General features: G+C 40.3%; 1 protein-coding gene across 1 annotated transcript; it reads left to right on the top strand.

The window, feature by feature from the left end:
• The first annotated feature begins 1,209 nt into the window (after positions 1-1,209).
• Positions 1,210-2,426, top strand: RpL15 (ribosomal protein L15). Its single transcript, XM_017180738.2, has 3 exons — positions 1,210-1,228; positions 1,531-1,857; positions 2,047-2,426. The coding sequence occupies exons 2-3, from the start codon at positions 1,549-1,551 to the stop codon at positions 2,350-2,352; spliced, it is 615 nt and encodes a 204-aa protein (XP_017036227.1). The 5' UTR covers positions 1,210-1,228; positions 1,531-1,548; the 3' UTR covers positions 2,353-2,426.
• Positions 2,427-17,145: the final 14,719 nt, after the last annotated feature.

The raw sequence follows: 17,145 nt of genomic DNA, 5'->3' as shown, positions 1-17,145 counted from the left end.
ACACAGATAGACTGTGTGGTAGAGATGCAAATACATAATTCGATTGTCAGTGAATCGTTTTTTTTTTTTTTTAATTTTAAATTATATTAAACTTAGAAAGGGGGCATTTACTAATTTCGCAATTCGTATATATATTATTATTTGAGTTAAACGGATAAGCGAGTTTGTTTATAAAAAAACAACACTCCACACTGATTACTGATCCATCTCTGATCAGTGATGGCTGAAGTGGCCGATGTGGGAGTAAAATTAATAGTTTTTCAACTATTTCGGCTTTTTAACAACAGCAAAACCAGATTGCGTCAGATATCATCCGCACTAAAATAAAATTAAATATAATAGTTTGTACAGGTAGTATAGGCTTCCAACATCTATAAAAAAAGTAGAGGTAGTTATATAATATAATAGCAATTTGCGATATTTTGGGGCAAGAATACACCGAAAAACACCAACAACTATTTTAGGCATGCTTGTCAAATTTGCACTGTTAAGAAGAAGAAACTATCGCCTAACTATCGCCAACATATGGTGGTTAAATTTTAGAAATAAATTTAAATGAATGACAAGGAATTTTAGTTTTTCTAATGATTTTTCTCTAACAAAGAGCAAATTCCCCGAAGAGTGTCTATAGGTGGTATAGGCATCCAAAAGAGGTAGGCGATTTATATTAAATAGTTACAATTGGGGACATAGTGGGGCAAGAATATACAGAAAAAACGCCAACATCTATTTTGGGCATGCTTGTAGCTTTGGCGCCACGTTTTAAATTCCATTTCTCATTTGTTCCTCGCCAAGTTTGTTTACATTTTCGTGGTGAATGGTCAATTTAAGAAGAAGAATCAGAGTTGCACCGAAAAACTATCGCCTAACTATCGCCAAACAAACCGTGTTTAGATTTTAATGTTGATCTAACGGCGGTCCATTTGGGAAAATTCGGAACGGCAAAACCTTACGGACCGTTTGTTCAACGGATGTTGAATGTGCTTCAATGTTGTGTGGGAAGACCCTATAAACATGGGCTAATTTAATTTCTCATATTCAAGAATTTATACAATTCATCGCAATAATATCGTTTAGGATGTGATTAAAGTGCGAACGTGGTATTTTAAATTTACTGCCGTATTTTCTATATTTGACAGCACGTCCGATAACGATTTACAGAGCACCTCTGAATGATATCGACACATCAGTTAAACAATTTTCACTTCCTTTTGGATTTTACCGTCTCGTAAGTTGGTTGTGTTTTTTGGCAAAGCTGAAAAATCTGTAAAATTTGACTGAATCAGTGTCTGAACTCTTAAATTGTTTACGAATATTTGTGTAACATTGTTAATCTTAATGGTTTTAAATAGTATCGTATTGAATAAACTTGGATACGACCACGAGTTTAAAAACAATTTTAACATTTTAACGTCTACATTGTAGAATCAATAAACATTCGTGGAAACAACAAAATGAATAATCAATTCGGTCGAATAAGTTGATGGACCAATGATGTGACTGTTATTAAATAACTGAATTTGTTACTAGGTCTATCAATTTTCAAAGATGGGGGCCTACCGCTATATGCAGGAACTGTATAGGAAGAAACAAAGCGATGTTATGCGATATCTGTTGCGCATCCGCGTTTGGCAATACCGTCAATTGACTAAACTACATCGTTCGCCCAGACCTACTCGCCCGGATAAGGCAAGACGTCTAGGATACCGCGCCAAGCAAGGGTTCGTTATTTATAGAATCCGTGTGCGCCGTGGTGGCCGAAAACGCCCAGTGCCCAAGGGCTGCACTTACGGAAAGCCCAAGAGTCATGGCGTTAACCAACTGAAGCCCTATCGTGGACTGCAGTCGATCGCAGAGGTAAGAATACCAACTAATTTAGTTAAAAAAAAGAAAAGAAGAAAAATGATGACAACAATTTCGAACATAATAATTATGCTGACTTTAAACTTCCTTAGATGTCTGACTTTATAAACATACATACTATACATATGTATTTTTTCTTTTATATAAACACTTCATTATATGTTGATTTTATCTATTTTTTAGGAACGTGTTGGTCGTCGACTGGGTGGCTTGCGAGTTTTAAATTCGTATTGGATTGCGCAAGATGCTTCATATAAATATTTTGAGGTAATCCTGATTGACACTCATCACAGTGCCATTCGACGTGATCCAAAAATTAATTGGATCTGCAAACATGTCCATAAGCATCGTGAATTGCGCGGTCTTACATCAGCCGGCAAGAGTTCCCGTGGTATTGGCAAGGGATATAGATACTCGCAGACTATTGGCGGATCTAGGCGAGCTGCCTGGAAGCGCAAGAACCGCGAGCACATGCACAGGAAGCGATAATGTGTAAAATCCTTTTAAAAGCCATTTGACAAAATTTGTGGCTAATAAACCTGCTAAATCTGCACACCAATAAACCAATTTGTATTTTATTTATATTTTATGTATACAGAATAGTAGTTAAAATGGACGATAAACTTGATTTATTTAATTACTTCACAAGTCATTATATACATAAGTATACTGTCAAACAATTACTGTACTGACCCAAAACTGTTCTCTACGAAATCTATCTAACTACATTTGTAACACTTTCGGCGACCTTATGGTCCATATAAGGTGGCAGTGCAGTTTCTATAGAACTTTTGCCGACATCTTTAGTAATTTTACCGTTAGGATACACCCTAATTAATTTTGTTTTCTTAATGGAATATTTTCTAATAAGATTAAAAATAAAGTTTAAATTAAAGATTTAACTGTACAAATATGTAGATGATGATTGTTGATGTTTTAAATGTTTATGTTCCGGTGATATTGTTCCAATTTACAAAAAGTTCTTTACCCTATGATTATTAAAGAGATTTATTTATAAAAGTAATATTTTACCCAAACAGTAGATAGTATTGCTTTCTCATTTTATACGTTTTTTTTTTGTTCAACCAACTGTTTTGTAGCCTTGTGACCGCTCTTTACGATAAATTGATCAATTTCTAAGCTCATTTAGCCCACTTTTTGCATTTCTTTTATTTGATCTACATTTATTTATACAAAGTCAAACTTTTCCGTTTTTCAAACCAAAAAAAATTGTATTTTGCCTAATTGGTTTGCCCCGTTAAAGTGCGTACATACATACATACATACGCATATACATATTTGATTTGATTTTATTTGCCTCCCTAACGATATAAGTTTAGAAAACTTATAAATTGATGCGCTAGTCCCAATGAGTTACCCTAAATTCGGTCATCAAGCTTAAACTTAAGGGGGGACATCTGAGTAACATTTTTTAAAAATCGAAAAATTTTTTTTTTGCTTAAAAAATTCTTTAGGGTCTTATAAAAATTTTCCATTCTGCGGCGATGCCTCTCATGTAAATATATACGATTTTAAAACTTTAAACGCGTTTTTCTCAAAACCACTTTTTTTGAGTTGGCCGGAAACATAACTCGAACAAATCTTAACTGATCGATCTGAAATTTAGACAGTATATTCCTGGCGATGAATGAGTGGACTGTATTATTTATTTTCTTAGTTTTGTAAGTTTTATTGATGATTTAGCGGGTTTACAAAATTATAAGCGGGTTGCGGGCGGTGAGCGGTTGCGTTACTGTACAAAGTTTTATAAGCGATTTTGCGTGCGGTTGCGGTCAAATATACAGAAGCAATAGAACTAGCGGCGAACAGCGTGCAGAAAGAACAAAAAATGCAAAGATCGCGTGATGCGCTAATACATAGACAAAAGCTGCATTTTCGGCTATGCGTGTGAGCTTTAAGCTTTCATAAAGTAAACAATACAGTGATGCGCAATTAACTAGGTGCAATTATATGAAATTAGGAACAAGTAAAGAAGTAATGAAAATGACCTATCTATTTCTCAACATACCGGCCCCCCTGAACGACTGTTCAGTTCAAAGGAAGCACAGCAATTTTCGTAATAGGTCGCTTGTAGGTTCCTCTAGCGGTTTTCACTGTGACGACACGGACCCTCTGATCCTGGCCAGGATGCACTTCTACGACTCGTCCCAACAACCACTTGCTTGGCGGTTGATTTGGCTCCTTCAGCACAACCAGGGTGTCCATGGCAATGTCCTGAGCTGCTTGTTGCCATTTCGTGCGAGCTTGAAGTGTGTTGAGATACTCTAAATTCCAGCGTTTCCAGAACCCTTGGACCTTGGCCTGCAATTGCCTCCATCGCTGCAGTCTGTTGATGTTTACATCCAGGAGAGATGGCTCTGGTACCGAAGTGAGAGGCTGACCTGTTAGAAAATGAGAAGGGGTTAGCGGATTAAGGCTGTGGTCGCTGGGTGCGCACAAAGGACGAGAATTCAGAAGTCCTTCAATCTGTATGAGCAGGGTCGAATATTCCTCGAATGTGAATGCGCTGCTGCCAACAACTCGTTTCAGGTGCAGTTTAATAGATCGCACACCAGTCTCCCAAATGCCTCCGAAATGGGGTGCAGAGGGCGGGATGAAGTGCCAATTAACTTCGTGAGTCGGCAAGAAACTCGAAATTTCTTCGTTTTGACTTTGGGAAATTGCAATCTGTTGCATTTCCGCTAACTCTTTTTTAGCTCCATGAAAAGTTGTGCCATTGTCTGAGTACAAGTCTGAGATGGGCCCACGGCGGGACCAAAAGCGTTGAAAAGCGGCAATAAATGCAGATGTTGTCAGATCACTGAACAGCTCAATGTGTATTGCCTTTGTAGATAGACAAACGAAGATAGCAAACCAAGCCTTTCCAAACTTTGGCGTCCGACCTGTAGATATTTTGATCGATACAGGTCCAGCATAATCCAAACCAGTGTGAAGAAAACAGCGGGCAGGTTGAACTCGAAACTCTGGTAAATCTGCCATCAGTTGAGAGGCCGTGTGTCTTCGCTGCAAGAAGCAAGTTCGGCAATTGAATACAGTTTTGCGGACGAGATTTCTAGCTCCTAGAATCCAATATCGTTGTCGTAAACTATGAAAGGTGTATTCGACACCAGCGTGTAGCAAGGCAGAGTGTTGATATAGAATTAAAGTAGCGGCGATTGGCGATTCCTTAGGCAGAATTATGGGATGTTTTGCGTCATAATTAGCCAGCGAATTGTCTATGCGACCACCAACACGCATTATTCCTTGCTCGTCTAAGAAGGGCGTGTAGCGGATTAGCTTGGACTTCTTTGATAATTGTTGTCCGGTGCTCAGCTGAATATATTCCATGCTAAAGAACTCTTTCTGAACGTGCGCGAATATCCTGGATCGTGCATATTGTAGCTCCCACGCTGCTAGGAACGGTTGGAGTGGAGTCCTTCCACGAAAACGATGGACGAAGCGAAAGCAGTAGCTGAGTATCCTCATTAAGCGAGACCATGAGGAGATTTTGTTGATCATACAGTTGAGCGAATTTCCGTCGTCGGAAATGTGTAGATTAACTTTGGGTTCGGCCTTTACCTCCAAGCATGCCTCTTCTTCTGTCGACAAAGCAAACTTAGCCTTAGCGGGTGGCCAAGCTGAACGTGACTGAGATAGCCAAGCGGGTCCATTCCACCAGATTTGATGATCGACGAGGTCCTTTGGTAATATACCTCGGGAAGCGCAATCTGCAGGATTGTCGTCACTTCGAATATGTTGCCAGCAGCTTCTTGGACAAACTTCTAAAATCTCAGCAGTGCGATTGCAAACATATGTGTTCCATGTCCGAGGAGGAGATGATAGCCAATGCAGAACTATTTCGGAGTCTGACCAACAATTGATTCTGGAAATAGGAATAGTTAATGATTGCTTGACCAGGGAAATCAGTTTAGAAAGCAAATGTGCTGCGTTTAACTCAAGTCGAGGAATGGATATGGGCTTAATAGGTGCGACTCGAGTTTTGGCCATTATCAAGTTGACTGCGTATCCAGCGTTGACTTTGAAACGACTATAGATGACGGCCGCATATGCCTGAGATGAAGCATCCGCAAATCCGTGCAGCTCAATTGCTTGACTTGGTGTTGAAATGTAGCGAGGAACTCGACAAGTTTCCAATAAATGCATTTCAGATACAAATTGTTGCCATCGGATACATAAATGGGGGTGTAATACCTCACTCCATTCGACAGAGCTGAGCCAACTATCTTGAAATAGAATCTTTAGAAAAACAGTGGTGGGCGCTCTGATAGCAAAGTGCGTTTCGTAAGAGCAGTTGTAATTCCAGGAGGTGACAGCTTGAAGAAGATGTAATCAGCTTTAGGTTCCCAACATACTCCCAGAACTTTAACAAATCGAAAAGGGCTGTCGTTCTCTAAAGGGTTTGGTGGATACTCACAAATCTCCTTTGGCAAAGACTTTAATAAGCCGCAACAGTTTGAACTCCACTTTCGAAGGTTGAAGTGAGCTTCACTCAGAAGCAGAATCAGCTCATCTTTGAGTGCGATGAGATCCTCAACTTTGTCGCATCCAGTAGGAATATCATCAACGTAAGCGTCTCTATTAAGAACGACAGCAGCGTTCGGATACATTTCGGCATAGTCGGTGGCGAGCTGCTTCAGGACTCGAACAGCTATAAACGGCGATGAAGCTAATCCATATGTGACTGTCAGCAATCGATAATGATCCAGCGTGGCGGTTTCCTCCTTTCTCCAAACGATTCGTTGATAATGCGTATGTTCGTCTGCTACCAAGATCCCTCTAAACATCTTCTCGATATCAGCGCAAAAGACGTAACGATGCTGACGGAAGCGAAGGCATACTCCAAGCAGATCCCGTTGAATAGGTGGGCCTATGTGCAGTCGGGAGTTAAGCGAATGACCCTTGGAGTCCTTTCCTGAGCCATCAAATACGACTCGGCAACGTGTGGTAGTGCTATCTGGCTTAAACACTGCGTGGTGTGCCAAATAATTATAGCGTGCTGGATCCTCACCAGCGGTGGCTGCAGGTATCAATTCCATGTGTCCTCTTCTCAGGTAATCCTCCATGAAATCAACATATTGTTGTTTGAGTGCGGGGAATTTTCGAAATTTCCTTTCTAATGCGGCGAAGCGATTTAAAGCTTGTGGCAACGTAGATCCAATTGGCATGATGGGCTCCTTAAATGGTTACTGAACAATGTAGACACCATCTTCTGTACGAGCATGCGTTTTAAGAATATGTTGTTCTGCAGGATCACTAGCATCAATAGTCGCTTTGGTCGGATGCACTTGTTCCATATCCATGAATGATCGGACCAAGGAGTCCAAGTCTTCGTACGCGTGGTGAACTTGGGCTTGCGTAGATGCTTCGTTGCAATCAGAATAACTGCCTGTAATTACCCAACCCAAATTAGTATGTAGTGCGATGGGGTATTCGATACCAAACTCTCGGCGATGTCCAGTGTATATGTTCCACAGCTGATCAGCGCCTAAGATTACGTCGATTTTTCCCGGAGCTCCAAACGTCGGGTCAGCTAGCGGTAAGCGGCGAATCTTGTTCCATATAGAAGAGCTGGACTTGACCTGCTGAGCTGGAAGCAGAGAAGTCAGAGAACTCATAATTAAACCGGTGACCTCCACTGATGCAGTAGTGGTCCTTGAAAGCAGGGTGAAGGTAGCGCGACCTCGGCTCACGCCTGCCGGGCTAGCACCTAAACCAACTACCGAAATGCGAGCATGCGAGCGAGAAATTCCGATCCTTTGGATAAAGGACTCGGATACCATGGTTATTGTTGATCCAGTATCGAGCAACAACCTACATGAGGTGGTGTTGCCACATGCGTCAATAACATTGGCCAGAATGGTTGGCAGTAGGGCTTGATTGTTAGCCCTCTCCACAGTATGATGGCTGATAGCGGCAGTATTCATGTCAGCAGCATGATCAAAGGAAGAAGTTGCATTTAATTCAGCGGCAGACATCTGGGCGGAAGCCGAAGGAATTGATCTTGACTCCTCCGGATGTACTAGAGTATGATGTCTCGCGTTGCACTGACGGCAAGTGTTTAAAGAATTACAAGCCGACACTTGATGCGACCTACTTAGGCAATTGAAGCATAACTTAGTATCCCTGACAAAGGTGCGGCGGCTTCCGACATCCAAGGCTTTGAATTCAGTACATGAATATATATTGTGCTGTCCTTGACAATATATACACTCGCGGGGCGGTTGATTTGATCCACTTGCATGATAGGTGACTTGGCGGCGTCTACTCTGGGCTGGTCTTGACGGCTGCAATGCGTGTAAATCCTGACAAGACTCCAAAGTATCACAATGAGCGAAGAGAAAAGTGAATAAATCATATATGGTGACGTCTTCCTTGGACGACATACTACAATTGGCCCAAGCTTGCTTGACTTCAGAACCTAACTTTGATAGCAGAATATGAATTAGCCATACATCGCGGCTGTCACAGTTAAGCGCGTGTAGGCCTCGTATACATTCGTCGGCAGAATCCACAATTTTGCGTAACTCAGCGATATTCAAATTATTAGCGGTTGGCAGCGACAGAAAATTCTGCACAAAAGATCGAGCAATAAGCGATTTTTTATTATAACGATTTTCCAATTTTTCCCATACATCTTGGTAATTATCGTTACAAACGGCGATATGTTTAATTAACGACAGAGCTTCACCATCCAGATAAGATTTCAGGTAATGGAATTTTTGGCACTTAGAAAGCTTCTCGTTGTTATTCACTGAGCTCAAAAACAAATCACTAAACTGGCTCCAGTCTTCATATTTACCAGAAAAGGTGGGAATCCGAATTTTCTCGAACCTTAAATCAGTTGCACTCGAAGAGGTATGGATTTGTTCCAAAAGCTGATTCTGTCCCTCAAATAGACGTTCCACTGTACTTGAGATCAAAAGGTTAGACTGGTCTTGGCCGTAATCTTGACCTCCCATTCTTTTATAGCGTGGGCACTGTAGAACTTCTCTTCGTATTCCGGTATATCCAAACCAGGGTCCTCGTACCCATCCTACAGGTTGAATTCCACTAAGTCATCGGAGAGCTCCATGAAGTGGTTGAAAGTGGCAACCAAACGCTCCAGTTTATGTTGCAATGTCTGCACACAATCACATCTCTGTGCAAAGTCCGTGGCGCTGTTCAGGGTGCGCGTTAGTTGCCCCTTACAGGCACCACGTTGTTGAATTGTCCGATGCATTATCGAATTCATGGCGAAAATTTGTCTCTTTGTATGCGCGAAGAAAACTCACAAATAAACGCGGGTATCCGGCTACTCGAACGGACCAAAATTTGTATGGCGATGAATGAGTGGACTGTATTATTTATTTTCTTAGTTTTGTAAGTTTTATTGATGATTTAGCGGGTTTACAAAATTATAAGCGGGTTGCGGGCGGTGAGCGGTTGCGTTACTGTACAAAGTTTTATAAGCGATTTTGCGTGCGGTTGCGGTCAAATATACAGAAGCAATAGAACTAGCGGCGAACAGCGTGCAGAAAGAACAAAAAATGCAAAGATCGCGTGATGCGCTAATACATAGACAAAAGCTGCATTTTCGGCTATGCGTGTGAGCTTTAAGCTTTCATAAAGTAAACAATACAGTGATGCGCAATTAACTAGGTGCAATTATATGAAATTAGGAACAAGTAAAGAAGTAATGAAAATGACCTATCTATTTCTCAACAATTCCAAATACCTATGGCTATCGACACACGTAGGATTTTTTTTTTTTTTTTGCTTACTTTTTTTTTATCAACAATTTTGTGACGTTTTTTTTCCATGAAAATTGAACATTTTATTTAATCACTCACCATTTTGCTAAAAATCAAAATATCGAAAAAATCCTACGTGTGTCGATAGCGGTTGAGATACAGAAACTAACAAAATTTAATTTGTTGTTCTAGATTAAAAATTACGGACGTTAGGTTTCCGGCCATGGACCCCTTTCAAAAAAATAGGGCCTATGAAGAAATGCTGCACAGCCGCCATTTTGTTTTCGATTAATTAAAAAAAAAACTTATTTTGTAGTTCACATCTAACATTATAAAACCTACTTTAAAATTTTTCGATTTGCTTTTTCATTTGGCCAAAAAAAAATTCTTGAAAATCGGCTTTTTTTTTGCCAGTTACTCAGATGTCCCCCCTTAAACAAAATTTGTGCATAAGATATTCCTAATCAATTTAAATTTTATTATTTGTATATTTATGTAATTAATTTAACTTAGTCCTAATCCTAAGTCGCTGTAATTTAATTTAATTTATGGGGCTATTTTAAATTGTGAGAGTAGTTTTTCTTTAAATTGCGTAGCATTGCTAATATTTTTAATGTTGTTGGGTAGCCGATTCCATCATCTAATAGCATTAATGAAAAATTGTCCTTCGGATGTCAGCGATCTGGGCCTTATACAAATAAGATTGTTTGGTCTTCTAGACGAAGTATATGTTAATTTTTCAAATAGGTATGCTGGTTCTTTCTTATATATTAATTTGTGAAGAAATGTCAATATTATCATCTTTATCCATCCACTAAGTTCTACGTCCAAAATTTTATAGGCATAACCCGATCTTGCGATGCTTTTATAGTCTATCTTTATTTTATTTTGGCTGATCGAATCACAATTTCAATCACAACTTCTAATCCATAAAATAAACACTGAACTAAACATCTTTTTGCTACTAACATACGCACATTTATAGGCAGACATTCCTTAGTCTCAAACTAATACTCTCAGCATTCCAAATATTTTTATACCCTTGCAGGGTATTATAATTTCAGTCAGAAGTTTGCAACGCAGTAAAGGAGACGTTTCCGACCCTATAAAGTATATATATTCTTGATCAGCATCAACAGTCGAGTCGATCTAGCCATGTCCGTCTGTCCGTCTGTCTGTCTGTCCGTCTGTCTGTCCGTCTGTTTCTACGCAAACTAGTCCCTCAGTTTTAAAGCTATCTGAATGAAACTTTGCATATAGTCTTCTATGTACTCTCACTGCTATATATGTCGGAACGAGCCGGATCGGACGACTATATCATATAGCTGCCATACAAATGTTCGATGAATTTTTAGAAAAAAAATTATAACTTTGCTGTTTTTAAAATTTTTGTACCATTATATATGGCCTATTTATATTATTTCTGAATTTTGGTAAAAATTTTATGAAAATCGGACGACTATATCTTATAGCTGCCATAGGAACGATCCGGAAATTAATAGGAAACAAATTATAACTTCGTTGTTTTTCAACGTATTTTCATCTACTCTGAGATATAAGCTTATTTTATTATTCTAGAATTTTGGTATAAATTTATAAATATAAATGAAAATCGGACAACTATATCATATAGCTGCCATTGGAGCGATCGGTAGATGTAGAGAAAATGTAGAGGTGTGAATGTAAAACTGTAACTGTCAAACTGTAAACATAATATGTAAGTATAGGTAAAATGTAATGAAATAATATCTGCAAGGGTATACAAACTTCGGCGTGCCGAAGTTAGCTTCCTTTCTTGTTCCTATTGCCTTTGAAATGTGATCGTTCCATGTAAGAGCCCTTTTGAATGTAAATCCAAGATTTGCGGCTTTTTCGACATACTCTAATGGACTGTTATTAATATGAAGAGGTTCGATATTGTCTATCTTGATTTTCCTTCTGCTTATTATTATTAGCACTTTGATTTGTTTGGGTTAATGTATAGTCCCATTCATTTACTCGCACAAATTCACGGATACATTCAGTTATTCTGTTTAAAGGACGACTCACATACATTTAGACATGAACATTACAAGCCGACAACACAGATGGAAGGTCATTAGCATCCAGTGTAAACACGGGAATAGTAGCTTCTTTTAGCAATGTCAATGAGCTTAGTCACAGATTATCTCAACAAAATAAATTTTCTATATTCATGTGATGTCCTATACCTCTTCCACTTTTTGTAAGCTTTGTTGCGTTCATTGATTGCAGTCCGAATGCCATTATGAAACCATGGTTTCTCCAGTGCACGGATTATTTTACTACGAACCGGAACGCAGCTGTTATACAAGTTACATATATTATCCTGAAAGTACTTTACTTGATCGTCGACTTCTGTGAGTAAATATAGTCCATCCCAATTACAGCAGTTAAATGCTACATTTTAATGCTCATAATTTATATTTCTAAAGTCCATAAAAACTATGGTATTGTCATGATATAGGTCAATTGCGTATGTCAGAAATGTTTCATGTTTCGAAAAAGCCAATTAGCTGGTCATATAAAACATCTCTGTCAGTATTAGGTCACAAAGAACACATCTAGTAATGAGCTGCGAGTGTTGCAAAAATGCGTAGGGGAAGAACTTTTCACTACATTTAAGCCAAGCGAATCCATATTATTTGTAAGATGCGATTCTCTTAATAAATCACTGTGATTAGGAGAGGGGGTGGCCAGTAAATCCTCCGCAAAAGAATCAGAAGAAAAATTCGTCCCACGAAAAAGAAACCAGAAAAATTCGGGGGTCGAAATTGACATCGGCGGAGTGCCCGTAGCATACATATATTTTCGCATTCGATTTGGTACTAATCTTAGCTTAGCGTAAGGGCCCGCTGCCGACCGAGAAGCGCCGCTTAACAGCGCGAGAGCGGAAGAGCTGTAATTGGAGCGGAGTAGCCGTCTCTAAGCTCGACTATCCGCGAGCGACGATCGGGAACACCGAGGAGCGGAGAGCGGGCGAGCGTTGCCCAGCTGGGAGCGCTTGAGCTTTTGGAAGCTCGGTGGACAGAGGGGGAACAGGGGCCTCCTGGCGTGAACACACTGTTTATGTCTCCTGAAAGAATAACATCTGCATACTTTGTGGATAAATCAGCTAGGATACATAAAATATTATCGTAGTTGGTCCGACAGTTAGGCCGATAGGCGCATCCAATCAGCATTTTTGCAGTCCGTTGCTTATATTTAATTTCTACAAATATTCCACAAAACTACAAGCAGGATGTTTATGTACAAAGTTTGACTTCAAATTGTTCTTCACATTGTACATCGCAACTCCTTCACCATGACTTTCACGATTAGAGCGATACCATACAAGTTAAAGCCGTCACATTCAACTAAGACATCACAGATATTCGGGACAAACCATCCCAGCCGACAAAGAGCGGTCTCAGTGCGGATGGATCCGAGAAATGTCCGCTAAAAATATTAAATGCGAACAAAGAATCGGAGTTTCCGCATTAGGTTCGGGGAATGCTCAAAAACGGACGCTCAAACGGACGAAAAGAAAAACTGTGGCGTTCCTCGTGAATGTACCGAAAACTTATTGCTAACGGACACTAAAACGTACAGTGGGCGGCCAAAAAGCGGACTTACAGCAATAGGTTTGCCTAATTGTCGAAACCTGAGCCGAAAACGGATACTGAAACGGGCGAACACTGGGACCCGTGCAAATGCCGCAAATGTCCCGCTAACGGACACTAAAACGCACTGCACGCGTTAAAAATCTTGTCGTCAACGAAATTTCTAGAACTCGATGAACGGTTCTTCTCCTTCCTTCTTTTGTCGCTTGCCTGTTTTTTCGCTGCAAATGAGCGAGAGGCAAATATTATTGCATCATCTTTGGTTTGAGGAATTTATACCGTCGCGACTCTTTTCCTTTTGACCGGCGAGTTGTGCGGACGTGAGTGAACAGTTTTTTACAAGACGCACGTGTTTTCAACGGTAAGTGTTAATTTTAAATTGATTAATATGTCCAATCTCGTACTAATCAATTAATATTGACTAGATTTATATTTATTTATGCTGGCGAGACTTAATTTCCGACGAAGTGGCGCGCCAATGGTCCTGGTTTGGGACAGAGTCCAAAATGTCCATTCGAGAGATGCTTATTACGTCATCCGTCAAAGGTATGTATATTTTTCGTATATTTTTTAATACTTATATACTTATAATAATTTATATTTTTACAGCCGCTTTTATAAACAAATTTGCGTTGGAGGACGCAGATTTAGATAGAGCGACACAAAAGCAGAATGTACAGGACTGTTTGTATTAGTATTAGGTATTATTAGTTTTAAGGAAATGAACAAATCTTAAGGAAAATGTTTATTTTTTAAGTTAAATAATGATAAATAATAAATAATGATAAACATAAATAAATGTATGTTTTATTTACATTTAAAAAACCCGAAATTCTAAAAAAATTGAGTTGGAAATAGATATTAACAAGAAAGGAAGCTAACTTCGGCACGCCGAAGTTTGTATACCCTTGCAGATATTATTTCATTACATTTTACCTATACTTATTATGTTTACAGTTTGACAGTTACAGTTTTACATTCCCAGTCTTACATATTGTATACATTTACCGATCGCTTCTATGGCAGCTATATGATATAGTTGTCCGATTTTTATGAAATTTATACCATAATTCTAGAATAATAAAAAAAGCTTATATCTCAGAGTAGATAAACATACGTTCAAAAACAACGAAGCAATAATTTTTTTCCTATTTTTTTCTCGATCGTTCCTATGGCAGCTATATGATATAGTCGTCCGATTTTCATAAAATTTTTACCAACATTCTTTTTCCGGTCTCGCCACAGCGTCCGCAAGCGCTATTATTTCGTGTTCCGAAAATGAGAGGTTTTGCTGCCACAAACCCCAGAACATGTAATTTACTTTGTTATCGTTCTTGAGCCTAAAATCGGTCGTTTTGTCCGCCTGCGGTCCGCAGTTCAGTTTTTAATATTTTAGGATTTAGGCTTTGCTTTTATTCATTGAATCTTCTCATTTATGAGACTAACAATAAGTGTATCAAATCTTACAATACTACCCTACTAGCAGTCATGTAGACTGGTATAGAGTAAATGGCCCTAACTAATTATGGCTGGGTTGGATGGTCGTTACGTAGTAGACGGCTACTGCTGAAAACCCGAATCAAGTCCCTTGCTAGAGGATTTGGATGGGCAGGGAGTTTTTCCTTGTAGGACGCTTTTTGTTTTTCTATTTCGTTCTCAACTGCAAGAATGCCGAGATCCCTGTGGATATTTTCATTGCGAATATACCATTGTGCCCCAGTGATAGTTCTCAGGATTTTTGATTGGGCGCGCTGTATGATGTCTAGATTGGTGCTGCACGCGTTCCCCCAAAGCTGGGAGCCATACATCCATATTGACTTTACTGTGGAGTTGTAGAGCAGGACCTTGTAGTCCAGACATAGGGGTGATCGGGAGTTTATGAGCCAGTGGGGGCTGCTGGCTTTTAGTTTTAGATGAAGTTTCTTGCATTCAATATGTCTTCGGCATGTTAGGCGTCTGTCCATGTGGACGCCCAGGTACTTTACCACGTTGACTTCGGGGATCTGCGTGCTGTTCAGGTAGAGCGGAGGGCATTTTTGTCTGTTGAGAGTGAACGCTTTTGTTTATTTATTTTAATACGCCAATCAGATAGCCACTTCTCGACTACCTTGAGGTGGTTCGCGAGATGGGTTGATGCACGGACTGGGCATCTGGAACGGCTGAGGATCGCAGTGTCGTCGGTGAAAATGGATAATGTTTACTGGTCGCTTGTTGGGATATCCGCTGTGTATAGGACAAATAGGGTAAGCTCAAGTACGCTTCTATGTGGAACTCCAGCATCGATTGAATATGTGCCGGATGTTGTTGCGTTGCACGTCAATGCGAAGACTCAGTTGTAGAGATACGAATCAAGTAATTTATGCATGTATTCCGGGAAAAGTGCTTTTATTTTGTGCATGAGGCCATTTAGCGAGACGCGGTCGAATGCTTGAGAAACATCGAGAAATATCGCGCTGCAATATTCTCGATGCTCGAAGGCTGCGCGAATTTCTGATGTTATTCTGTTAACTTGCTCGATAGTTCCAGGCTTTTCTCTGAAGCGAAATTTATGAGCTGGAATGATGTTGTGAGCTCCCAGATAAGGAATTATGCGCATTAGTAGTCATTTTTCAAATAACACAACTTGGACTTGGATAACTTGGTCGGTAAGATGATGGGATCGTGTGGTCTTTTTCGGGTTTCTGTATCATTATAATTACAGATTTTTTCCATTTTGTTGGGTCCTGGCCGAGACTTATGATCCCATTGAAGATTTTACAGATGACCTCAATAGCACAATTCGGAAGTTCAATTATCATTTTTTGAGTTATTAGGTCATCGCCGGAAGCCTTTTTCGGCTTTAGTTCCATTTTGACCTTCGTGATCTCATTCGGACGAAATGATGCTGGAGTAGATTCCGTTTCAGTTTGGTTTGCGGTAGTTCAAATGGATTTGCAGTAGGGTTCGGCTGGAAAACGCTCTGGAGATGTGAGGCTCTGTCTTTGTCGTTGCGGGCCCAGCAACCAGATGACTTTATTATTGGGGTGACGGTTTCAGTCGGAGAGCTTAGATTTGGATGAGCACTCCATAAGGAATGTTTTTTGCTGGTTGGCGAGATTTACTCAATATATTTTAATTGTCCATTTTCGGCATCTTGCTTCAGGGCCCGGCTTAATTCGAGTGTGGCTTCGTATAGACGATGCAAGCCCGTCGCAGACTCCTCTTATCTTGGATAAGCTGTTTAATTGGCTGGTTCGTTTTGAATTTGTTTTTTTGCACATCCGTCTGTTGTGGTGTTGAGATCCTGGCTGCTGTCACAAATACCTCTTCTAGAGCGGAGGTGGAGCAGTCGATGTCGGCTTCAGTATTGAACTGGGGAGCTAGCTCAATGTGGGAACTCACGTACTTTTTGTATTTCATCCAATTGGATCTGTGCGACGTCAGCCTGTAGGAGCGATCCATAGTTTCTGGGCTTTGAAGTACGGTTATCAACAGCGGCGGTTATCAACAGTGATCTGAAGAAAGGCCCGGAAGGGCCTTGGCGGTCCGGAAGCTGCAGTCAATGACGGACCACGAAGTAACCATCTGAAACTGCCAAGCGGAATATCATACGCGAACGAATAAAGCAACACCTGCATCAAGCGTACGAGCGGAGCAGCCGGCAATATAACAAGCGCGCACGGGAGTTCCACGCGAAGTCTTCCGTCGGAATTTCACCCTGAGCGATTTCGGGAAGAACTACAACGCAAAGTTCGCCCGGAAATTCGTAAGGTGCCAAGTCGTGAGGCCCGTGGGGAACAACATGTTCGAGCTGGAGGACCTGGCGGGGAAGCCTATTGGCATCTACCATGCGAAAGATTTCCGGCTGTAAGGGAAGAACGACACTTTGATAGGTAGGTGTAGGTAGTGAGCAGGATACTGATCGTGGGTGT

The sequence above is a fragment of the Drosophila kikkawai genome, chromosome 3L (assembly GCF_030179895.1).
Source record: "Drosophila kikkawai strain 14028-0561.14 chromosome 3L, DkikHiC1v2, whole genome shotgun sequence".
Taxonomy (NCBI): Eukaryota; Metazoa; Arthropoda; class Insecta; order Diptera; family Drosophilidae; genus Drosophila; species Drosophila kikkawai.
This window is presented reverse-complemented; position numbering and strand designations above follow the sequence as displayed.

What these genes read in the sequence shown, in the direction of transcription:
- RpL15 (XM_017180738.2), top strand. Translation starts at nt 1,549, where the DNA reads ATGGGGGCCTACCGCTATATGCAGGAACTGTATAGGAAGAAACAAAGC. An exon ending in GACTGCAGTCGATCGCAGAG is followed by an intron (nt 1,858 to 2,046) that starts GTAAGAATACCA and finishes TCTATTTTTTAG; the next exon opens with GAACGTGTTGGTCGTCGACT.